The sequence below is a fragment of the Ictidomys tridecemlineatus genome, chromosome 8, assembly GCF_052094955.1.
Source record: "Ictidomys tridecemlineatus isolate mIctTri1 chromosome 8, mIctTri1.hap1, whole genome shotgun sequence".
In the NCBI taxonomy this organism is placed as follows: Eukaryota; Metazoa; Chordata; class Mammalia; order Rodentia; family Sciuridae; genus Ictidomys; species Ictidomys tridecemlineatus.
Window position 1 is genome coordinate 82,497,096 of NC_135484.1, and position 25,975 is coordinate 82,523,070.

Genomic DNA, 25,975 nt, shown 5'->3' on the forward strand with positions numbered 1-25,975 from the left:
AATTCCTAGGTCCTTGATCCACTTTGAGTAGAGTTTTGTGCATGGTGAGAGATAGAGGTTTAATTTCATTTTGTTCCATATAGACTTCCAGTTTTCCCAGCATCATTTGTCAAAGAGGCTATCTTTTCTCCAATGTATGTTTTTGGCACCTTGTCTAATATGAGATAACTGTAATTATGGGGGTTTGTCTCTGCATCCTCTACTCTGTACCATTGGTCTACCAGTTGATTTTGGTGCCAATACCAGGCTGTTTCTGTAACTATTGCTCTGTAGTATAATTTAAGGTTTGGAATAATAATGCCACCATCTTCATTCTTCTTGCTAAGAATTGCTTTGACTATACTGCATCTCTTATTTTCCAGATGAATTTCATGATTGTTTTTTCTATTTCTATGAGGAATGTCATTCAGATTTTGATTGGAATTGCATTGAATCTGTATAGTGCTTTGGGTAGTATGTCATTTTGACAATATTAATTCTGCCTATCCAAGAACAAGGTAGATCTTTCCATCTTCTAAAGTCTTCTTTAATTTCTTTCTTCAGCATTCTCTAGTTTTCACTGTAAAGGTCTTTCACCTCTTTCATTAAGTTGATTCCCAAGTTTTGTTTGTTTGTTTGTTTGTTTGTTTTGAGGCACTTAAAAATGGGGTGGTTTTCCTGGTCTCTCTTTCTGAGGATTTGTCACTAATGTATAAAAATGGCTTTGACTTATGGGTGTTGATTTTATATCCTGCTACTTTGCTGAATTCATTTATAAGTTCTAGAAGATTTCTGGTGGAATTTTTTGGGTCTTCTAGGTATAGAATCATATCGTCAGCAAATAGTGATCATTTGAGTTCCATCTCCGTTTAATTTCTTTCGTCTAATTGCTCTGGCTAGAGTTTCAAGAACTATGTTAAATAGAAGTGGTGAAAGAAGGTATCCCTGTCTTTTTCAAGTTTTTTAGAGAGAATGCTTTTCAATTTAGAATGATGTTGGCCTGGGCTTAGCAATAGATAGCTTTTACAATGTTGAGATATGTTCCTGATATCCTAGTTTTTCTAATATTTTGAACATGAAGGGGTATTGTATTTTGTCAAATGCTTTTTCTGCTTCTATTGAGATGATCATATGATTTTTATCTTTGAGTGTACTGTTGTGATGAATTACATTTATTGATTTCTGTATGTTGAACCAACCTTCCACTCCTGGGATGGATTGTGGTGCACTATCTTTTTGATATGTTTTTTGTATTCGATTTGCCAGAATTTTATTGAGAATTTTTGCATCTATGTTCATTAGAGATAGTGGTCTGAAGTTTTCTTTCTTTGATATGTCTTTGTCTGGGTTTGGAATCGGTGATATTGGCCTACAGAATGTGTTTGGAAGTTTTCCCTCTTTTTCTATATCATGAAATACTTTGAGAAGTATTGGTATTAGTTCTTCTTTAAAGGTGTTATATAACTAAGCTGTGTATCCATCTGGTCCTAGGCTTTTCTTCATTCGTAGGCTTCTGGCGGTGTCCTCTATTTCCTTGCTTGAAATTTATCTGTTTAAATTGTGTATATAATCCTGATTTAGTGTGGGCATATCATATGCCTCTAGAAATTTGTCGGTGCCTTCAATATTTTCTATTTTATTGGAGTACAAATTTTCAAAACAATTTCTAATTATCTTCTGTATTTCTGTAGTGTCCATTGTATTTACACAACTTTTTTTGTAGTTGTAGATGGACACAATTCCTTTATTTTTTTTTATTTTTATGTGGTGCTGAGGATCAAACCTAGGGCCTCACACATGCTAAGCAAGCACTCTACCACTGAGCTACAACTTCAACCCCTTGCACAACTTTTACAAGATGAAGATAATACTTTTATCTTATCAATCACAAGCAACTCAAACTCAGCCCATCCAAAGTCATGATCACCTCTTCCCACCTCCCTCAGAAAAAATATTCTCCTCCCATATCCTCTCCCAGTACATGGATGGCATGACCACCAAGTCATCACAGACAGAAATCAGAGTCTCTAAGCCTCCTTCTCTATCAGGATGCTTCTGTTGGCTCTGCTTATGAAATCTACTCCCCTCATTCTGTCCCTACAGCAGAATTTTGGTTATTTATCATCCTATACAGCATACTTGATTTACCCTGCTACTGAAGATTTTAATATGCTCTGGGTCCACCCCCATCAGGGAATGCAAATAGTGATTTAGCTATGAGGTGACCTCTTGGTCCAGAGCTCTGTAAAACAATATATGTTAACCACTGCCTAGAACGCTGATGAGATAAACATTTATTGAGCAATTTAAGCTTGTTTTTAAATTCTAAATTCAACTGTGGCTTTAAAAGATCAGAAAAAAATGCACCGAAAGGGTTTATAATATTCCTAGTTGGGTAGATAGCTGTGGTTTAGTAATACTGAGAAAACCAGGGCACGCAAGGCCATATTTCTTTCTCTCTCTCTCTCTCTCTCTCTCTCTCTGTGTGTGTGTGTGTGTGTGTGTGTGTGTGTATGTGTATGTGTGTGTGTGTAATACTGAGTGTTGAACTCAGGGGCACTCTACCATTGAGCTATATCCCCAACATTTTTCTTTTGAGACAGGGTCATGCTACATTGTCCAGTATGGCCTAGAACTTGTGATCCCCTTGCCTCAGTTTCCTGCATAGCTAGGATTACAAACATGTGCCATTTTTTTCTCTTTTCTGCTTCTAGCTGTGGAAAAGAAATGCTATGAAAACGCTGGATTCTCAGAGTACTTATCTAAAATGCTCCATACATTCTCAAAGATGTTTCCTGGAATAATATAAAAAATAAAAGAAATTCCAGATATTAATCTTTCTTTCTAAGGGAGAAAAGAGGAAAGGATCAGAAATTTTAGTAACCATGAACATGTTAAGTGTGGGTTAGTTGTTTTTTTACTCAAATCTAAGACAGGACAGTAATTATTTTTATCATTATGAAACATAAAATATCAAATTTAAACTACTACTCCAAATTGCTTCCTTCACTTATATATTTTATTGTAATTGCCCCCTTCATTTACATATATCATAGTAATAACAGCTATTTTATATAGTACAGATATTTAATGGTTTTATAACTAAAAGACATAATCAGCTGGGAAAAAATAGCAATCATGGCTTCAGTTAACCTTGAAAATACTGGTCCTAAAATTCTACTTTGAAACATGATAATTTGTTATATCCAAATTAACTTTCACTGATGTTATCACAAGTTAAATTTGCTTTAACAAATTTCAAAATACTGTATTATCTAAAACAGCATTTAGATTCCAGTCATCATGAGGCTACTGATGAGTAAATTTTGCCTCTAAATATATTTCCACTCAAGAATACCCATATTTAGGGCTGGGGTTGTAGCACAGTGGTAGAGGGCTTACCTAGCATGCATGAGGCACTGGGTTTAATCCCCAGTACCACATTAAAAAAAAATAAAGGTATTGTGCCCATATACAACTAAAAATATTTTTTAAAAGAATACCCATATTTAAACATAAATATACTCTTTAGTCAATTTTGAAAAATATCAAGAAAGTAAAGTCTTTAATATTACATATAACTGGAAGATGGCAAATAAACTCTTTTGAAATAGACTAGATTGATTCTATTACCCAGCTGTCACTACTTGGACAGATGGCAAAGACTATATGTAATTTAGTCAGAATTAAGGAAGTACAATTAGACAAATTGATAGTGATATAAAAGATTAAGACTGTCATTTGATCTAGTAAGTGTCAAGGAAGCCATGTGTTTTCTTCGTTCAAAAATAATGAAGAGCCCCATTCTTATAATAGGAGAACTACAACGGGGTAATTTATCTCTAGCCAACAAAAAATCTATGAATAGGTTATAGTACAATAAAATCCCATACATGCTCAAAGAATAATTATAATTAAAACACAGGAGTTAAGCATCCAACTGAAAGATTTGGTGTAAACTCTTGAACTATTATTATTATTTTTTTAATCATTAAAAGCATTACCTTTTTTTTTTTTTCTTGTGGTACTGGGGATTAAACCCAGGGCCTCACACAAGGGAGGCAAGTGCTCTGTCACAGAGCTACACACCCCCAATCCTGTTTGTTACTTTTTGATACTATCTTTACTAACAAGAAATCCAACAAAATACAATTCATGTTTTTTAAATACTCAAATTAGGCACTTTTAAGTCTGAAAGATATTAAATGATGCTCTGTATTCATTATTTCACTCCACAAATATTTAGCAAGTGTCTACTGTGTACCAGGCCTTTTCTAAGCAGTAAGTTAGGAAGAAGAGTAGTAAGTTAGGAAGCATCTTGTCTTCGTGGAGCTCATGTTCTATTCGATTGACTCAGATCAAGCATGCTTTCATGTTAGAAAATTTCAAGCCTAGCGAAATCAAATAGCAGCTTGAAAAATAATTATCTCCACAAAAACTTAAAACATAGGTAAAATACTTACATAAATTCTGTCTTTACTATAGCGAACTTTGATATTATGGAGAAGTGTGGCTTCATTTAAATACATTAGTGAACCTAGGAAATAAAATTTGTAGATCATTAGACAGTTGAAGAAAAACAAGTAAAAATAATATTATCTTTGGTGGAATGTGATGGACATTATTATCCAAAGTACATGTTTGAAGACATGATTTGGTATAAACATACTTGTATACAACCAGAGATATAAAAATTGTGCTCTATGTGTATAATATGAATTGTAATGCATTCGGCTGTCATATATAAATTTTTTTAAAAAAAATCAATGAAAATAATATTATCTTAATCAGAATCACTGATTGACCCAAGTTAAAATTTAATTACTAAGTTAGATTTTATTTCATCTTTTTTGTTTTTTTTTTTTTTTTTTTTTGGTGTGTGTGTGTGGTGCTGGTGATTGAACCCAGGGCCTTGTGCATGTGAGGCAAGCACTCTGCCGACTGAGCTATATCCCCAGCCCTAACTCCATCTTTTTAAAACTCAGAGGCTGATTTAAAGTAAATTTACATATGTGTTACATGATAATTTTTTTGTTTATTTATTTATTTATGGACCAGGGATTGAACCCAGTGGTGCTTAACTCCTGAGCCACATCCCTAACCCTTTTTATATTTTATTAGATACAAGGTCTCACTGAGTTGCTAAGTGCCTTCACTAAGTTGCTGAGGCTGGCTTTGAACTCATGATCCTCTTGCCTCAGCCCCTCAAGCCACTGGAATTACAGTATGCACCACCAGGCCCGGCTACATGATATTTTTAAATGATGAATTTCAAACTAAGGGAGTACCTCTACTAAGTAGCAATGAATGTACACAGTGATGAAGGCTGATTAAAAAGCCAAGTAAAATTCAAGAGGAAACAATCACCCTCTAAAGAGCCCTGATTTTAATGCACTTTTTGACATAACAACATGAGACACTAATCCATTCTGATGCTCAGAATCACACAGATAAAATATAAAAGATGAACTTTTAGACTGGTAAGGGCTCATCAGATCATTCTGTCAGTCCTTATAACTGACATGATGAAGTATAAGTCCTAGAGAAATTATGTAAGTCTTAACCCAGAATATGAAGCTAATTCAGGATAAAATTAGGATATTCTTTTTTCCTGAGGAGTTTCCTTAGAATGGAATAGCAGCTTTCCTTCAAATTGAAGGATTTGGAGAGGGTTAGACTGCAAAGGTATATATATCTGGTATGGTTACTTGGTCATCTTTCTTTCTTTCAACTCCTCTTCCACTTTCATCTTCCAGAAGTCTAGCTTACACGTTTCATGTTTCTTCATTCAAAGTTCTCCACTGAACCACCATCTCTCATTTTTCTCTGAAATAACCTGGTCATAGGATATCATCTGCTTACTCTAAGTAAAAATTTCTAATCCTATAGTGTACCTTCCCTGGAAAGTTAATCCTATAAACTTGTACTGACGTGTGAATGAATGATTGCTAGCTCTCCTTTCTATCACCTGCCATACTCACCATCTTCCTTCTCAGGGATATCTGTTCGTTAAACCAAATAAATCCCCAATAGGTATCAAAGACAGTGAGAATTTGGACAGAAGAACCTTCTTAAATCACACTAGTCAGGCTATTCCATTTTCATGAAACATGGAGAGGAAAATATTTGCAACTCTCAGTTTGACAGAGTGAGAAATTCAAAGTCCCTACCACTTTTTACACCTCCCTGAAGGTGTGACCTAGAGATGTTCTTAAAGGTCCCAGAAATAGCTTCCTGAACCACCTGATTCCTTCTTACTTTCTTTTAGGAGTTAACCTTTGAGTTACTTGGTTTGGTTATTTATATGAAATCTTGTATGTGAACTGTTCACTTCTTATGCCTAATTATCACAGATTTAACCATAATAAAAAGAATATTAAAATTTTAACCAATTAAAAATAAGATATGATAAAAGTATAAACAATTTCTTTCTTCATAAATATTTTGGTAGGGGTGGGGAGGAGACACCCCTACTGACTCAACTTCCAAAGTATATAATATCAAAAATTTCTAATGAAGAATAGTTAAGACTTCATTATTAAATTTAGAGATATGACTAGAGAATTATGAGCATTTGAGATCCTGCTTATTCAATATAGCTCTAGTTCACTGAAAGAAAAAAATAGGAAGTCACAAACAATTTCAACACAACTGAAGTCAATCCAATTCTAGATTTATATTATTGTAGGGGTCATTCCATGACTGAAAAAGAGACTGAATAAAGTAATTTGGGGGATTATTTCCAAATGTATACTCTATACTTAATTATTCTCAACACCTGACAGGTCATATTCATGAAGAATATTATATGTCATGTAAGTAATAGTAGCTTAAAATCAGCATGAAAATATGCTATTATTTTCTTTAAGATTACTGACTTCACATCCCTGAATTATTTTCCTATTCTGATATTAATGCCCAAAAATCAAATAAAAAATGCAAAACAAATATACTAATCCCTACATATAAAACTCTTTACATAGAAAACTTAGGGCTAAAAATAGATAATTAATTTTGTTAAACTGTTGGGGCACTATCAAAAGACAATATATACTTCTGTTTTAATCAAATGCTTATCACATAGTTCAGAATAGACATCAACATTTATAATTACATTATCACTATGATATATTAAAAAGGAAAGGATTTTTGATATATGCATTTGAGACTCTAAGAAAATATCAATGTCATTTGGAAAGGATAGCAGTATGGTGTCAAGGCACGATAAAAGAATCAAGTGGAGGAAGCACTTCAGCTGGAAAACCTACACTCAACAACCTAAGCTGCATAATGACAGTGCTTCAGAAAAAGGACTTTGAATAGGCTACTGTACCATGAGAACATTTAACATCCACATCGTGCAGGGGCAAGAGGCAGCAAATCCATACTAAGGTCAGGGAAATTTAAAAGCAGGTCAAGTATATCAAGGTGAAGTAAAAAATGGAAGAATATTTTAAGAAATGGATTTTAAAGCTGGGCACAATGGTGCACAACTATAATCACAGATACTCAGAAGGCTGTGGCAGGAGGATCACAAATCTAAGGCTAGCTTCAGTAACTTAACAAGACTCTGTCTCACCATTGTCTATCTGAAAATGTGTGCTTCCTCTCTTATTTGCATTCACTTTATTAAAATATAACTGTTTTTTGTGTAACATAAAAAAGACTGTCTCAAAATAAAAATTAAAAAAGGACTGGGGTACATCATTTATAACCAGAAGAATGAGAAATTATACTCCATTATATATAATGTATCAAAGTGCATTCTACTGTCATGAATAAATAATTAAAACAAATTTTTAAAATTATTTTTTAAAGGACTAGGGATGTAGCTCAGTAGTACAGTGTTACTGAGCTCAATCCCTAATATTGAAAGAAAGAAGGAAAAGAATTAAAATATTCAAATTCATATGATATGATATAGGATCTGTGTAACTCTACATCATGCAGAATCAGATGAATGAGAAATTTTACTCCATTTATGTATGATGTGTCAAAATACATGCTACTAACATGTGTAACTAATTAGGACAAATTAAAAAATAAAATATTCAAATTCATTGATTTAAATGAAAAAAATTTAATATATGAAAAGGATTAATTCCTAGTTCTACATACCCTAGCAAATTTTAACAGATATAAATTTTCTCTTATTTTAGATATGGTAGGTATTCCTGCTTTTACTTTCACTTTATTGTTCAAAAATGCATATCTCATGAGACATACTCTCCAGAAACTTTGGAAAGGAAAGGAACTGCACATTTTTTCCTTGACCTTTGTACCTAATAACAGTTATCATTGAATGAGTCAGTCAGAGGTCAGATACTATGGCAAGCATTTAAAGTATGTAATCTCTAAACAAGCAACATATAATTATCACTCCCATTTTATAGATGAGAATCTCAAAAGAGTGAGTTGTCATGGGCACATAAGCTTCATGACTGCATAGTCAGAATCAGAATTCAGCCCTGCCTGACCCCATTGCCCAAGGTTCTTCTAATACTACCACTATCCAAGGATAGCACTATTTACATATGGAGTACTACCCCTATTTACAGTTCTCACTCAATAGTGAACTACAATGACCATCAGTAAGAACAAGTCTATTCATTTATCATTTTTTCTTAAAATAGAGTTTTTAATGTCAGGTAACATTAAGGAAACCCATGATAAGTGGATATGATCCCTAAGTACTGTCCGCACTGATGCAGCTTGCTTATGGAATGTTCCCCAAAGACTTACATATTAATGGCTTAGTGCTCTGCTTGGTATTACCAGAAGATGGTAAAACTTTTAAGAAGTGGGGCCTAGTGGAAGGTCTTAGGTCACTGGAGATGCGCCCTCAAAGCAGGCAACAGGCCCTTCCTTGGTCTCTTTGCTTCCTGGCTGTTATGAGGTGAGCAAATTCTTCCACCACATGCTCCAATCATGATGTAACTCCTCACCAAAGGCCCAAAAGCAATGAGGCCAACCATGAACTGAAACCTCCAAAACTGTTAACCAAAATAAATCTTTTCTCTTAAGTTGATTGCTCAGGTATTTTGTTAACAAGAAAGCTAACATATACCCTTTCTAAAAAAATTAAAATATGATTACTTCTTAATGTTGAAAATGTAAGAATAAAGGTCATCTTGTTGAAGTATTTATCACTGGATAAAGGTCATCACCAAACATGCTCAAGTATTTATAAGTTAAATTAATTTTTGTTTTAATATAATTTTCTGAAGTAAATTTTTCTGTAAGTAGTTATTATATATTTTTTAATGTTGCTTTGCTTCAAGGAGTGATATTAATGATTCCCTCTGACTCAACTTCCAAATTACTGAACCACTATAAAAATCACCTGACTCTAGATAAATTTCAATGACTTTTAAGATTTAACAAAACACCTTTAGTTCCAGCTTCAGAGTAAATTATTACCATTCCTTACATTTGCACAACTGAAATAACACTAAAAAGACACTCAAGAGACTCTTTCACCAAGTGTTCATCTGCAGCAACAATGAATTTAGGACTTCAGAGCTCCTCTATTCAGATGAACCTTCAAGTGAAAAAGCTACATTTTTTTTCCTAAACCAGTAGTTTACTAGTAACAAAACCACTCATTTATTTCATGGAAGAATAGTTTCTGTTTCTGTGTTAACATTAATTTTTAACTTCATACTTACAATTATCTTCCACATCTTTTTTACTGTCCTCTTCTGCGGGGAACACTTGGTTTATGAGAGCCAAAAATGTCTAACAAGCAAAACAAAAGCTCATTAAACTTGAGGCTGATTCATAGTAAGAAAAGTAAAGGAGTTTAACTGGTTGCATATATTGTAATGGCAAACAATATGTTCTTTATTAAAATATAATGCAGCTACTATTTAACAAGGCATTAACCCCAAAATAGGATAATGACTGCTTAAAAATATTATTCATTATTACTATGGGATGAGAACCAATAATGGAAACCAGTAAGTAAGCATCACAAGCTCTTACACTCAGAGTGGGACAAAACAACAAGTACATTAACATTAAATGTAACAGACATGCTATTTAACATCTTCAAAAATAAAAAAAAATTTATTTTTAAACTTACAATTCTTATGTAAGAATATGTAGGAATTTTAATGTTTTAAAAAGGAAAAGGCAACATTCAATAAGATGTGACAAAATAAACTATTATTTAATTAATATTATTTGAATAAAACATATTTGACACAGATTCCTATATAAAAATACATCAGAAACATAAATAGTCCCCAAAAATATTTAGACCATAAAATTACAAATATCCATAAATAAACCTGCATTTATTTATCACTTAAATGCTATGGTAGAAACAGCAGAATTAAGATAACATCTTGTAAGAGAGAACAAATGATCTCAAATTACATCTAAAGAGAATTGTTTTAAATATATTTATTTATTTATTTTTATGTGGTGCTGAGGATCAAACCCAGTACTTCACACATGCAAGGCAAGTACTCTATCACTGAGCCACAACCCCAGCCCATGAATTAAATTTTAAACCAGGATATTCTAACAGTTATTTATAAATTTATGTCTCTGAACAACTATAATTACTCTTGGGGGTTGAAGTTTCCAACCACATCAAATAAAACTTTAAAGGAAAATGGTACAATTATTTTTAAATAATATTTTAGTAATAGAGTATGTAATTTCAAGGTCAAATAATATTTTAGTAATAGTGTACTTCAAGGTAGAGTTCGATCCCAAGCACCAAAAAATAATCATCATATTTGTAGATCTGTATATGTGCTTGTGTATATTGTACTAGACAAGGGTCTCACTGTAGTTTGCGGAGTAAAATCCAAGCTGCAAGGACTATTTCAATTCAAAGTCATGTCTAACTCAGAAAAGTGTTATATGCTCTAAAAATCTAGAAGTTAATTATTTAAAAACTAGTACACATATTCTCAATGCTATAAATGTGGAAAATTTTGGAAGAATGACATAATTATTCTACAATGTGATTTTGGAAGAATGACATAATTATTCTACAATGTGAATTAAATAATCTATAATGTGAATTAAGTATTAGAATGGCAATAAAAAAACAACTCTAATATATAACTAATTCTATAGAAAAACACATTCAGAAATAACTGCTGGTGTCACAGAACTAAGGGCTCACTTGTTACAGCCATGGCAACAAGGGCAAGAACTCTCCGTACTCCAGGGTTAAGTTCTATCCTGGCAGTAGTTAAGCCAAATAAAAAAGATTCCAGGAACTTAGAAGAGGGGGCATGGAAACTTGAGGGGAGTGGGGAAACATAGTTACAAGAACATTAAGGGAAGGTAAAATGAGTCCTGAAAGGTGGTTTTTCCTCCCTCCTTCTTCATCCTCCAAATTATCAACCAGCCCCCAATTTTCTTCTCTTCTGTGAGGAAAAAAAATTTTTTTTCTCTATTAATTTAATTGCTTTCTCTTAAAAGGAGGAGGTTTTCTTTTCCTAGTAAAAGATTATGTAACAAGTACACATTGATCATTCAGCATTAAACACCAACCACACAGATATCCGGTGCATCAAGCTCCAATGACAGAAGAGAAGAATAAAATAACTCCTGTACTTGACAATACAGAGTTGAGAGGGGGAGACCAATGGAAACTATTCTTTTTAATCAAAATTACAGGAGCACTAAAAAGTTATACCAATCCTCAAAGGAAAAAAGCAATCAATAGTTAATTCTATTTCATGGGAGGGAAAGATTGCATATATGTGGAAAGTTTTTATGGAGAAGCTGACCTCAATTAGAGTCCTGAAAAACAAATAAGCATTTGCTAAGCATGTAGTTATAAAGAGTGGCATTTCAGGCAAAAAGAAAACCATGAGTAATGAAATAAAGCACCCAATACCACCTGGTTTGTTGTGAGGACTTGATAAACACCTGCAGAAGGAAAAGGCAGAAGAGAAAGAGAAACACACACACAGGGTAAGGCAAGAGTACAGAAAGAAAACTGCTGTTGACAAAATATAAGACCAATAAAGAGGACAGGGAAAAGAAAATATTTAGGACTTTGGCTTGAAGGCCAGTCTGCTGTAAATATGGAACATGAATTCAATTTAAGGTGTTAGGATACCATTTTTAGCAGAAAAATGCATAGCATGTGCCAAGGAGGTTTCATTTGATTAACACTTTTTTTTAATGAAAACATTCACACAAAAACACACATACTATACATACCTGTTAACATATTAAGATCTATTTCTTATAAATTCAAACACACACAATATACATACCTAATGCAATGTAAAATCTATTTCTTACTATGAGTCACAAATGAAAAACTTGAAAACTATTGCTTTTATCCAAACTGTGTTCCCCATGAGAGCTGACCCTCTCCCTCCTCTATGCCTCCACTCCACTAGCACACAGGAGACTGGACTGGTTCATTGCTTCATGCAATTAATTTCTAATAACATTTATGTAAGTAAAAGATTACTTCTCCTATAGATATCTTAAAGCATTTGTATTCCACTTAATGATTTATTAAGACCTTAATTACACAAGGGGAAAATGAAGACTAAAAGTAATCTCTAAGAATTTGTTAATGCTAAAAAAAAAGTTATGTGAAAAAAAACTTTAGTTTATAGAATTATCTACATATCTCTAAAATTTACATGCCTTAATAATTTAAACCATGTCTTTATTGGTTCTACATATGTATCTCATTAATACTAATAATGCACAGTTTAAAGCACATTAAAATATTTAAAATATAAAAAAGCATGTGCCCATAAATAAAGTTTCTACTGTACTTTGAACTGAATTATTTTGACACCTGCAGATGTAACAATATGTATTACCAGAACATACATAATAAATACTTTTCTTTCTGATTTACTGTTTATAAAATGTTAAAAAGTAAAAGCTTTCAAACATACAAAATAATTGAGCCATTAAAATTTTTTTCATTTTGTAAATGTACTACATTATAAGTAAAAATAGGTGCCTGTTAATAAGAGAAAAAAATAGAAACACTTTGCCTTTCCTTCCCTCAAGGTATCTTTAATTGGCCTCCTCTAACATGGCAACATTATGTATTATGCATTTCGGATCCTGGGTTGTTTACAGTAACAGAATAGTTTTCTCTCTGAAAAGACCTCATGAGAGATCCACCTTGTTTTTCTAAAGTTCCCAGAAGGATGGCAGTTATATGGCATTAGTTAACTGTGTATCAGTAGAATATAAATTATTCATGAACATTTGCAGAGTCTAAAGTAAACAGAGACGACATCCAGAAGAAATGTTTAACAAGAATATTTGTTAAATTGAAAACTGTGAAGCTCTCCCACAAAAACAGACCCTACTAGTACTCATGAAGACTGCAAGACAGATTATTTACAATGAATACCTTCTCTATGAGCAATCCCAACTCTTGGTCACTGTTTTCCCACACTTCTATTTGGTAATATTATCTAGCCCATGCCTAAGCATAAAAGCAAACAGGGGCTGGAGTTGTGGCTCAGTGGAAGAGTGCTTGCCTAGCATATGTGAGGCCCTGGGTTCGATTCTCAGCACCACATGTAAATAAATAAAATAAAGGTCTATCAACAACTAAAAAATATTTTTTAAAAAAAGCAAACAGCATGTGCACAGAGCTAAAGCATATTTTTAGGCTATCATTATCACAAAAATAATAATAGATGGACAGATTTAAGACTAAGTATTTACTTTGTAGAAATATATTCAAATACCATGCCAATAAGTTCAAAAGAAGCCTTTTAAAAAGATTTATATAGGGATGGGGATGTGGCTCAGTAGTAGAATGCTTGCTTAGCATGCACAGGGCGCTGGGTTCCATCCCCAGCACCACAATAAATAAATAAACAGACAGACAGACAAACATATAGCCACATGCCTATAATCCCAGCAACTAGAGAAGCTAAAATAGGAGGCTCTCAAGTTCAAAGCCAGCCCCAGCAACTTAAAGAGGCCTTAAATAAAAAATAAAGGACTAAGAATATGGCTCAGTGGTTAAGCTTCCCTGAGTTCAATTCCTAGTACAAAAAAAGACTTATAAAGAAGGCTAGCACAAAAAGAAAAAATTAATAACATAACTCAATTTGCATTCATTTTTTACTTTATAACATGCTGAATACATCACATAGAGACTAATAACTTTAGTAATATGGTATAAGGAATAAAATGTTATTGTTTATATTTTATCACTTAGCTATTTAAGAATGTGATTACAAAAGGCTCATTACATTTTTGTCTGATTTTGTCACAGGACACCATTTTCTCCTAGGAATATTTCTGATTTCCTTTCCCTTTCACTTTTACTATGCCAAGAATATTTAGTTCATTAAGAAAGACACTATCTCTTTTGAATAAAAATAGCTATTTTTTTTAAAAATCACATTTTGAAATCTTTCTGAGAAACTCACCTTGCCTTTTTGGTTCAGGGGTTCAATAGTTAAGCTGTCAGGGCCAATATCCACAATATTGCCCATCTGAAATCCATCTGTAGGGTGTGGTGCCCAAACGGGCTTTCCATCCTCCATTTTTGAAGGGGCTTATCCACTATGTCCTGTTTCAAAAGAACAAATAAGGCAACATTAATAGTTTTAGAAACATAAAACAAATAACATCTATTTTTAAAGTTTACATGTAAATCGTGACTCGCAGAAATATTCCAGACAACTTTCACCTTCTACCCATCTTCCTGTTTTCTGCCTGCTTTAGCCAGCCCTAGGTAAAGCCAGGCAGAGGCTGCCTGCTACTGCCTGCCTCCAGCTGTGCCTGCAGTAGAGTACCACATTTTGACCAGAAACAGGAAAAGGTCATAGGTTTTACCTATGGTCCCAACATAATTTATAATAACATTCCCTTTTACTACCTAAATATTCTCATTTGCACAACATAAGCAGTCATCAGAGGAACACATATTATGGTGTAGAGTTAGCTGGAAGTTGAAAAAGAATTAATTTGGGGTCTGAAGGGATAAAAAGAGAGACTACTTCCTCTGGGCTTTCCTAACCTCTGAGATTGCAGGTATGTGCTCTGTACACTCATCTTCATAGAAGTACTCAGCATACTGATTTTGTTGTAATTTTCTTCTCTTTTAACTGAGATAAGACTTACACTCAGTGAAATGTACAAATCTAAGTATACATGTTGATGAGTTTAGACAAATGTATATACCCCATTTGACAAATGCCTTCATCAATATATACGACATTTCCATCACCTCAGAAAGTTGTCTCATAATTCCATTTGGTCAATCCCTGTCTCCATAGACATCCCTATTGTTGTTACCATTTTTGCCTGTTCTTGAACTTCAAATGAATGAAATCATACAGTATGTATTCTTTTGTGTCTGGCTCCCTTCATTTAACAAAATGTTTTGATGTTCAACATATTCAACCACATTGTGATGACTAGTCCACTGAATGACTGTCCCACAATTACCTGTTATCCTTTTGATAAACACTTCAACTGTTTCTAATTTTTGCCTAGTGTGAATTTCAATCGCATTTTTTAATTATTCCTATAAGGCTTCTTTCATACTTGGCATTCTGTTTTCAGCATCTCAGTAAGAATTAATTTTTTCACTATGCATCATAATGTTCCTCTTGTGTGATGTTCTCAAATCTGGGATCCTAATGTGAATACTCTCAGATGTAGCCTCTCATGAGAGTCAAGGACGTTTAACAAACAGTTCAGTCAAAAAATCATTATTAACATGTTTGCAATGTGCTTATTGATTAATATTTTCAATTCAATGGCTACAGCATGAGCTGTTTTCCCCATTCAGCAAATGTTATTAGATTAGCATGTAAATCTGAGTTAACAGATAAAGATTCTCCAAAGACATGAATCAACAACATCACTTCAGACTTTTATCACAATAGATGTGTAGGTTCTCCCTATAAACTTATGTAGTCTCATGGCTTTAAATACCATTTATATGTGAGTGATGCCCAAATTTATTTAATCAGTTCAGACCTCTGCTAAATCCCCAGCTGTCTACTTGCTTTTGGGGCACCTCCTCATGAATTTATCTAACAGATATATTATTATAATGTTATTATTACTCTGGTCTACCACCTCAGCTTATTCTCTCACATATCAGTAAATGTAGGAATAATACTCAGCTCAAATCAAGCCTGGAGTCATCCTCAATTCCCCTAACTCCTTCTAAATTTTTACCGTCCTCTATTCAAAATGCTCTACTACTGAACCACATCCCCACCACTTACCACGCCCTATCATGTCAGCTTTCTCTCCAATAGGCATTTCAAATCTACCCACTTCTCTGCAAATCCTCTGCTACCCTAGTCAAAACTAGGGTATACCAAGACTTCTAGAATGCCACCTGCTTCTACTCTCGCCACTCTACAAACAGATCACTGGTAATCTTACTGAAAGGTAAATCTTCATCCGGTCATTCTTGTTTCATCAAGACATGGATTATTCCTCTGTATGCTCCTATGGCCCAGCACACACAAGCCCCAAAGTCACCAGTGAGTGAATTAACTATTCACAGAGTTTCAGAAAAAGTAAAACAAGACAGTTGATTAGAAAGATTTGAATGCTCTTAAAATCTAGACTTGAAATAGCTCCACCACTCTCTGGCTCTTAAGCAAGTTATTTAACCTCTCTGATCATTATCTTTATCCTTGTCCATATGGTGGGATAATATCACTTACCTTACAGAATTGCTGTAAGGATTAAATGACATAAAACTGAGATCACCATTCTAATGGCACTCAATAGATGCTAGCCGCATCTCTTTCCCTTCCCTCCTTCATATCCTACGTTTGAAGCCACTAATCAATTTTAAGACAAGGATTCTATGGTAGTTCTAAACACAAAGGAAAACTATATAAGAGTCATCAATGATCATTTGGGAATAACTCTCTGAAAATAAAATCTTAAAAAATTAAAAATCAAAACTAAAGTCCAACAAAGGAATGGCAAATTCTCTTGAACTATTCAAATTGCTTTCCCATTTCTAATATAATGAAGACTAGGTGAAAGTTGAAAAAAAACATATCTCCTGACACTAACCACATATGCCATTCACATTTCTGTACAAAACCTCCAACCCCTTCCTTGCCAGAAGTTGTTTAGAGGTTATTCTCTAGAAAAGATGAAGCCCTCTGGGATGATAATTACCAGCAACAATGAAGAGTGTGCATACAAAAACTGGTGCACTACTCCAGTCCATTCCAGGTCTGCATAGCCTACTTGTAGCAAATATCCTCCTAAGTTAGACAGAATCCACTAACTTAGATATAAATTCCTTTTTCCTACACTTGAATTATGCACCCCCCTCATTTCATATGTTGAAGCCTCAACCCTAATTGTGATTCAGGGTGATATTTAGAGATAAGTCTTTTATGTAGTAATTATGGTAAAAAGAAGTCTTAAGGTAATCAGAGAGGAATGGTGGTTTTACAAAAACAGAGAAAGAGTCTCTCCATGTACATGCACCAAAGAAAAGCCATATGAACACACAGAGAAAAGGAGGCTATCTACAAGCCAGAAAGTGCTTTTATAGGAATCCAACCATGATCAACAACTGATCTAATTTCCAGGCTCTAGAACTGTGAATAAATGAATTTCTGTTGTTTAAGCCACCCAGTCTGCAATACTTTGTTATGGTACCCAAGCAGACTAACATACCACTGCAATAATCCTAAACATCCCTTAACATTTTAATAAATATCAGAATTTTTCTTTAACCACATAGTAATAGAAATAAAATATTCATTGGAAGGTTAAAAAAAAAAAAGACCTTCCAATCTTTCAGAAAGATGGGTAAAAAGAAAATGAAGTAGGGGAGACATGAAAATAAGTAAAAAAGAAAGCCTCTAGCTTGCCAAAATAGAGAGGAAGCTTTGGAATAGCCAAAGAAAATCCACCAAAATTGAAAGATGTGATTTTTCTAAAGTCTAGCCAAAATATCCACTGAGCCCTCAGAACAAGCAAGAAGATACATGCAAAAAGACACCACTGTCAAATTTCCAAACACCAGAAATAAAGAAAAGATGCTACACATTTCCAGAGAGATGAGGGGAAAAGGTCAGAAAAAAGGTCATATCCAAAGATTATAGATCAGATTAGCTTCAGCAACAAAATAGCCTATAAAGCAATGCTATGAAAATTCTCAAGGAACAATATCTCCAACCCAGAATTGCGCACTTAGGCAAACTACCAGTACAGACTAGAACACTCTGACCCAAGAGTATCCACTGCCCCTGGACTAAGTGAATCTGGTCAAACTATTTATCTTAGCTTGCCTTATGACTATGTATCAAAACCTAGAAGGAGTCACAAATACTCACATCCACTCCCATTAAATTAAATATTATTTCATATATAGTGCAAAGTTTTCACTAGGATAAATCTCTTTTTAAATAAGTCTTCAATTTAGTTGTCTTGGGAATTAGTCATTTTTGGAATCCTAAATATTTACACTGTAATATATTATCCTTCATTAATGAAGGCTGATTTATTTATCCTATCAAAGAACACAGAATTCTTTTAGATATGTTACTTTCTGGTTCCAGAAAATCTTAAACCCATGCAATCAACACTCATTCTTACTAAACATATCTGCATATGAAGAATACTTAAAAGACACTGTAAGTAAGTTATAAAAGGATAATCTCATTTTCCTACTATCCTACTTCCAGTTGTACTATTCCTACTGGAAGTCTTGAACACATTAAAGGCTAACTATAAATGCACTGCAGGAATACTAAGTTAGGGGATAGGGGTGAGATTAGTTAAGGAAATTTAAAATTCCTAAAATTCCTAAAGTTATTCTACATAAAAGAGGGAAAACTAAGACAAAACCCCATCATCAACTGAAAATCAACTAAAAATTACCTCATTTTTGCTACCTGCTTGACAGTTGATACTATATTTTTTAAATAAGCACTCTAGTAATCTATAAAATACTCTACAAAAGCTCTATGTAATCTATAGAAGGCAATCTGTAGCCTATGCTAACTATGCTAACTTTTCATTTATTCTTTGTTGAAAGGTAAAAAAAGCTGTCACCAGAAAAATCCCTAAGGAGCAAACTTATTGGAAGTAAAAGTGACAAATACAAACATATCCATGTTTTTCCCCCCTCTGGACTCCAAGGAAGATCATAATAATGTCCCTAAAATAAAGGCAGAATGGGCAGATTCATACAAAACATGAGCCATCACCTGCATGTCCCCATTACCTTCAAAGATTCCCCTTTAAAAAGATAGTTGTGATATATTACACCATATACTGTATTAGTTAGGTTATTAAAAATTTTGAGTGGCAGCTAAAAAGGAATTTGGGGATACGCTAAAAGAACTAGAATAATATACTAAAAAGGAAGAAATAAGTACTATACAAGGCAAGCACACACTTCCAGAACTGCCTTATAAGTCATTCTTTCCCTTAATTATTATTTAGGTCACCTACTACATACCATGTAATGCTAGGTACTGAGAATATAATGGTGAGCAAAAAATAACCAGGTATCTGGCCTCAAGGAGCTTTCTATGTAACAGGAAAATCACCACAGGAATAAAAGGGTAAACAAAATTGGCAAAATCCCTGTCCTAGAAAATCTTAAATTCTAAAAGGAAGGGAGGGTATGAAGAGGTAAGGTAGATGTATCAAATTTACCTTTTAAAAAGATTACTCTTTCATCTGGCCTTGTCCTTACTGATCAAAACAATGTTATGTGAACCTTTGGCACACAGCTTTAAATTGGCACCTCCTCTCACCTTCATCAGTATGTCCTGAAAGCTATTAGCTTCTCTGGTGTCCAGATACTGTGAGAAAACCAGGCACAACGTAATAGTTGGCCATAACTCATGTATTTTTGTATGTGCCTAATACAATCTTTCATAGGGTATTTGAGTTCTGAAAAAGTTTATTTATACACCAATACTCTCAAAAACTTTTCAGCAGGATTCCCTTTATCACTCAGTTAACTCTAAAAAGTCCTTCCTAGAAAACATTTCAAAGATAATCTTCTTCAGGTAGTTATACAAAGCATGGATATTGTTTTATAACTATAATATTGATCATGCATCAATTAAACACACATACTCAAATTTATTGTAACTATTTTGGTTTTATAAAAATAAACATCCTATAGGAAAGGCAGCAGAATACAACATACACTAGTATGGCAGTAGGTAAAAAAGTGGATGTGTAACCGATGTGAATCTGCAATATGTATATAGGGTAAAAATGGGAGTTCACAATCTGCTTGAATCAAATGTATGAAATATGATATGTCAAGAACTTTGTAATGTTTTGAACAACTAATAAAAAATAAATATAGGAAATATGATATGTCAAGAACTTTGTAATGTTTTGAACAACTAATAATAAAAAATAAAATAAATAAATAAAACTTCTAAAGAGAAAAAAAAAATAAAATAAAATAATAAACAAATAAATAAATAAAAATAAACATCCAGAGCTGGGGTTGCGGCTCAATGGTAGAGCACTTGCCTAACATGTGTGAGGAACTGGGTTCACTCCTCAGCATCACATAAAAATAAATGTTTAAAAAAATAAACATCCATGGGTAGAAAATATCACTACTAATTCTAAACTCAGAACAAAAAATTAGAAAATACCTCAAGATTACAAGATCCAAAAATTGACTACTTCAATTTAATGAAGTAATTTTTATGGACATTAACATTCATTTTTTTCAATGAATATTTATTGAGTACCAACTATGTGCTAGGCAATGCTTTAGGTTTAAATTCTGAAGGAAAACAGAGAGACAAATTTATTTTTAGTGTAACGCATGGAAAAAGGAAAATATTAATGACAGCTATGTCACCCCTTCTGCAGGTCCAGTTGATTTCAGCTCTTACTCTGATGACTTATCATTTTTACAAAGTGACTTTCAAATATAACCTAAGAAATGCCGATTCACAGTTCATGTTTAAAGCTAAGACCATCAATCATCATCACTTGATTCTGAAAAACAGTGAACACTATGACTATTAACTCCAAATACCTCTTAAGTCTGTTCCTCTCATAGATTAATATCCTACCCAAAAAATAGGGTAAAAAATAAAATATTTCATTTTTAACAAATTTATTATATGGTTTTAAAGTATTTTTAAATGTCTTATGATGTGCTTTCAAAACTGATACTATCAGGAAAATTCTGCAAATACTATATGGACTGAACTATTAGAATTAGTTATATGATTTTTTAAACATTTAAATTGAAGAAATTATAAACCATATTTCAGATATAAAGGCCTGCATAAATTACTTTTACAAAACAGACCTGAGCTCAGACATAATTATAATAATATATGTAGACAATCTACTAAAATAACATATACTATGCTAAGGAAAAAATACACTATTCTAAGAAAAGCCCTGTATTCTTTTTTTTTAAGTTGTTGATGGACTTTTATTTTATTTATTCATATGTGGTGCTAAGAACCTAACCCAGCGCGTCATGCATGCTAGGCAAGTGCGCTACCACTGAGCCACAACCCCAGCCCAAGCTCTATATTCTTTAGAGACTAAATATCCCAGTTTACTTCAAAAACTTATAATTTCTTTCACAGATGTTAAAATACCACAATAAAATAGATGATAGCAAGATGTTAATTTATCCCAGGAAATTTAATTTTTCCATATGCTGTGTACTAACCTTATTTATCATCTAACAATTATATACCCAGAAATTACTTAGTTTTGTAATTTTTCCTATTGTGTAAGTCACTTCTCAAAGGATTTTTAGTCTTTTCAGAAAAAAAAATACTTAATAAATAACTGAGGACTTTATTTTTTCTAATAAGGGAAAATGTTGTTGTTCCAAAAAGTGGTTAATGAAAAGAACGATCATATTGCCAGAAAACAAAAAGACAGGTGCTTCTCCTGGAGGATCTTGTGTAAAATGGTTGCACTTTGCTCAAATTCTGCAGTTTCAATCACAGGCTTGGGTCCATGGTACTCAGAAATTTGAAGGACTACAAGGTGAACTACTACATATGAACAAAACCACAACCTAGATGACACTCTTGTCATTAATCAAGATGATGAGAAGTCTGACAATCTTTAGTCTTTTATATGCATCTGTGACCTCTCCAACATTTTAACTCCACAAATATCCCCAAACAGAAGCCGAAGAATTTCACTTAAAAGTAATGGAGTCATTTTAGGAAGTGACCTCAAATCCAATCCAATTCAGACAATATATTTCTCCTGATGAAGAAAATAAATAAATGGGAAAACAAAAACAAAAACTCAAATACTAATGATAAGAGCAATAAACTCTGAGGAGTATAAAATTAACAAGAAGAGTAGAGAGTGCTATTCAATGGCAACTTCTATCATTCCTTCATAAATGAGTCAAAAAATCTAGAATACTCAATAAAGTTCTCATGTAATGCACAAGACTAAGTTTTCTTTAACTCTGCTAACTTTGCCTGTGTGTATGCATGTACCTATGCACAGGCATTACACACAAAAATAGGAATTGAGAGAAACTGAATGTTGTTCTCACAGCTGGTATGGAGTTCAGTTCAGCTAGTCAAAAGAAACAAAACCATAATGCTAAAATATACTACATGTTGCACTAAGGTATTGTTTTATATTATCTCATTTAATTTTTGATGTCTGGTAGGTAGCTACCATTCTTGCTCTACAACAGAGAAAACAGATTCAGAAGGCCATTTAACCAAAAAGAGACAACTATTGGCTGGGGTTGTAGCTCAGTGGTAGGGTGCTTGCCTCTCAGGCATGAGGCCCTGGGTTCAATCCACAGCATCATATAAAAAATAATAAATAAATAAAAATAAAGATATTGTGTTCATCTACAACTAAAAAATTAAATTAAAAAAAAAGAGACAACTAGGAAACAAATGCAAAGGCTGGATTTTAATTCTGTTTGACCAGTCCAAACTTGTATTCCTTGCACTGCACAGTTTTGCTTAAGCTACCTGTCCGTGCCAGTGGCCAATGGTTAATATTTGTCCCTAAATCTGGAAAAAGAGTCCAATAAATACTATTTTGTCCAAATCTACCCCTTTTTTTTGGGGGGGGGAGTGAGAAGGTAGGTACTGGGAATTGAAACTAGGGGTGCTCTACCACTGGGTTACAACCCCAATCCTTTATTTTATTTTTTTCCTAGAGACAAAGTCTTACTAAGTTGTTAAGGGCCTCATTCAGTTGCTGAGGCTGGCCTCGAACTTGTAATTCTCCTGCCTTGAGGTTTATTTTTAGTGGCATGAAAAATAAATATAGTTTAAAATATATATGACTTTTATGAAAGTCTTCTCATTCTTTTTTGTGTACACTGGAATGTTTCTTATCTCTCCATTGTAAAGTCCTGTGTTTGAGTAGATTACAAAGAAGTACAAACTAGAACTTTTTTGGCTTGAGTGACCTGTGCTAAGATGTAAACAGCTTTTACACAGCATTAATTTTGTTTCCAGTTAATTTTGCAATTAAATGACTAGCTAAGAATTAGAGAGATGATAAAAAAGACTAGAGCTTTTCATTAGAATTTTTCATTTTGGGGGCTGGGGATGTGGCTCAAGCGGTAGTGCGCTTGTCTGGCATGCATGCGGCCCGGGTTCGATCCTCAGCACCACATACAAATAAAGATGTTGTGTCTGCCAAAAACTAAAAAATAAATATTAAAAAAACTCACTCTCTCTCTTTAAAAAAAAAAAAAAAAAGAATTTTTCATTTTGTTCAAACAAAAATACCTTTGTTATTAAAGCCTTTGGTATAATTTATCTTAATTAACATCAATAAAAATATGCAATAAGTAGTGATCATAAAAACAAACTGCTAAGGGGCTGGGATTGTGGCTCAGCAGTAGAGCACTCGCCTAGCACGGGCGGGACGTGGGTTCGATCCTCAGCACCACATAAAAATAAAGGCATTGTGTTGTGTCCGTCTACACCTAAAAAATAAATATTTTTTAAAAAACTGTTTGTTTTTACCTCTGACCTCATATCACAATCAACACAAAAGACTTCTGTGACCTCAAAAGGGTTACAAATTCCTCCCCACAAGCAAGTAAGCCAGCAGTTCTGTAGTAGCAGATACCAGCTGGGTGTCCTCTAATCACTTCTGATACTGTCTTCCCAGAAAGAAAGTACCAGATCCCACAGGTTAAAGGTTCAGTCCCCAAGACTGCCCCTGCCCACTTTAGACGCCAGTTGCAAGCCCCAGGGTATTTGACCTGTATTGCTGATACATCAGTTTCCCAAAGCTCCCTTCTTTAGTTTGATTAATTTGCTCAAGCAGTACACATAACTCAGAGAAACACATTCACAGGTTTATTATAAAAGATATTACACAGGATACAGATGAGAAGATGCATAGGATGAGGTATAGGAGTTTCCTTTTGGATTTTTATAGAGACTGTCCTTTTAGGGTTTTATGGAGACTTCATTGCATAGGCATGATTGGAAGCCTGGGCAACCATAGGAAATGTGACTAGACAAAAAAGGGTACATTACAATATCACAAATAAATTCAGATATTCTACAAAATTAGCAACTTACACCAGCTTTTAAATTTTGTTTTCAAGGGCACTTTAATTACTTTCAATCCCACTATGTAACATTCTTTGAAGACGGTATCTACTAATCTCTAAACATACAAATGCAAAGTTTCTTATTTTTAAAATATCTTAAATTATTTCAAAATATTCCTCAAGCTCTCACCATACCTACTTATCAATCTGGATATGTACCCATATATTCTGCCTTCTGTTCTTTAGACCAATTTATTCTTACTCTTATCTAAGATCTGTCTCTTCCCCCCACCCTAGGATGAACAGCTGAAACCAGCTAACCCATTTATTTGACTGAGAACATTTATTCGCCCATCTGATCCTATATCCTCCCAGTCATGCAAGGACAATCTCAAATCAATAATTCAATCTCTCCCCTTCCATTCCCTTTTCCCCATATCTCATCACCAATTTTTCCCCTCTTTACTACTGTATCATTCCACTAGATATCTATATCCATTGTCCCTGTTTTCACTTCTCATTTTTTCCAAAAGCCATTCCTACAAGGTATTCATTCCCATCCTCTCAAGATCACAGGTGACCTCCATAGTGCTAATCAGTTTTCAATCTTCATGTTATCTAATATCTAAGTATCATCTGAGTATTCTTTCCTTGAAGCATGTTATCATTACGTGGACTCTTCTGGTTCTCTTCTTGGCTTGCCTCAACTCCTTTTGGGTTTCCTTTGGCTGGATCTTCCTTATCTTGTTCAACATCAGAAATCCAAGATGAATTCTTGGACTTTACCTACTCTCATCTCCTGGCTTTAAACATTATCTGACCTAGTGGTAAGGCTTTAAACATTCTAATAGTGGCTAATAATGGCATTGATCATATTAACACGCTAATAATACATTACTTTCTATCTCAAATTCACACCTCTCCCCTGAACTTTAGACCTCTAAGACTCAAGGGCTACTCAACATCCCTATTTAGGAGACTAAGTGCCATCACAAATTTACCATATCCCAAACTAACCTCTTAACTATCTTTTAAATCTGCTCATCTCATAGTTCTATATTGCTCATTAAATGACAAATTCAACCTCATGGTTACACATGTCAAAAACCTAGAAGTCATCTTTGGTGCCCCATTTTTTCCATTTTACATCTAATCTTTCAGCAAATCCTAATGCCTTTATCTTCAAACTTCATACAGAATCAGGGCTGGGGTTATTGCTCAGTGGTACAGTGCTTGCCTAGCATGTGTGAGGCACTGGGTTCAATTCTCAGCACCACATAAAAATAAATAAATAAAATAAAATAAAATAAAGATATTCTATCCATCTACAATGAAAAATTTTTTTAAAAAATGTATATAGAATCAGACTTGATTTCACAGTACAACCAATGCCACCCTGGCCCTAGTCAACATCTCTCACCAAGATTACTACAGTAGCTTCTGACTGGTTTCCCTGCTTCCTCCCTCTCACCTATACACAGTTATTAGGACAGCCATTAGTTT

The 25,975-nt window shown here is 33.7% G+C and overlaps 1 protein-coding gene across 11 annotated transcripts in view; it reads right to left on the reverse strand.

The window, feature by feature from the left end:
- The window catches only part of Myo6 (myosin VI), a 139,028-nt gene that overhangs the window by 75,385 nt on the left and 37,668 nt on the right, over positions 1 to 25,975 (reverse strand). For 10 of the 11 annotated variants that reach the window (XM_078019706.1, XM_078019709.1, XM_040282978.2 and 7 more), the window contains exons 2-4: positions 14,382 to 14,524; positions 9,648 to 9,717; positions 4,443 to 4,516 (exon numbers count right to left, since the gene is read on the reverse strand). In XM_078019706.1, coding sequence (XP_077875832.1) covers positions 4,443 to 4,516; positions 9,648 to 9,717; positions 14,382 to 14,498 — 261 coding nt within the window. In that variant the 5' untranslated portion in view covers positions 14,499 to 14,524. Of the gene's footprint in view, positions 1 to 4,442; positions 4,517 to 9,647; positions 9,718 to 14,381; positions 14,525 to 25,975 lie in introns of those variants that run through there. The other variant, XM_078019710.1, reaches the window with a different exon arrangement.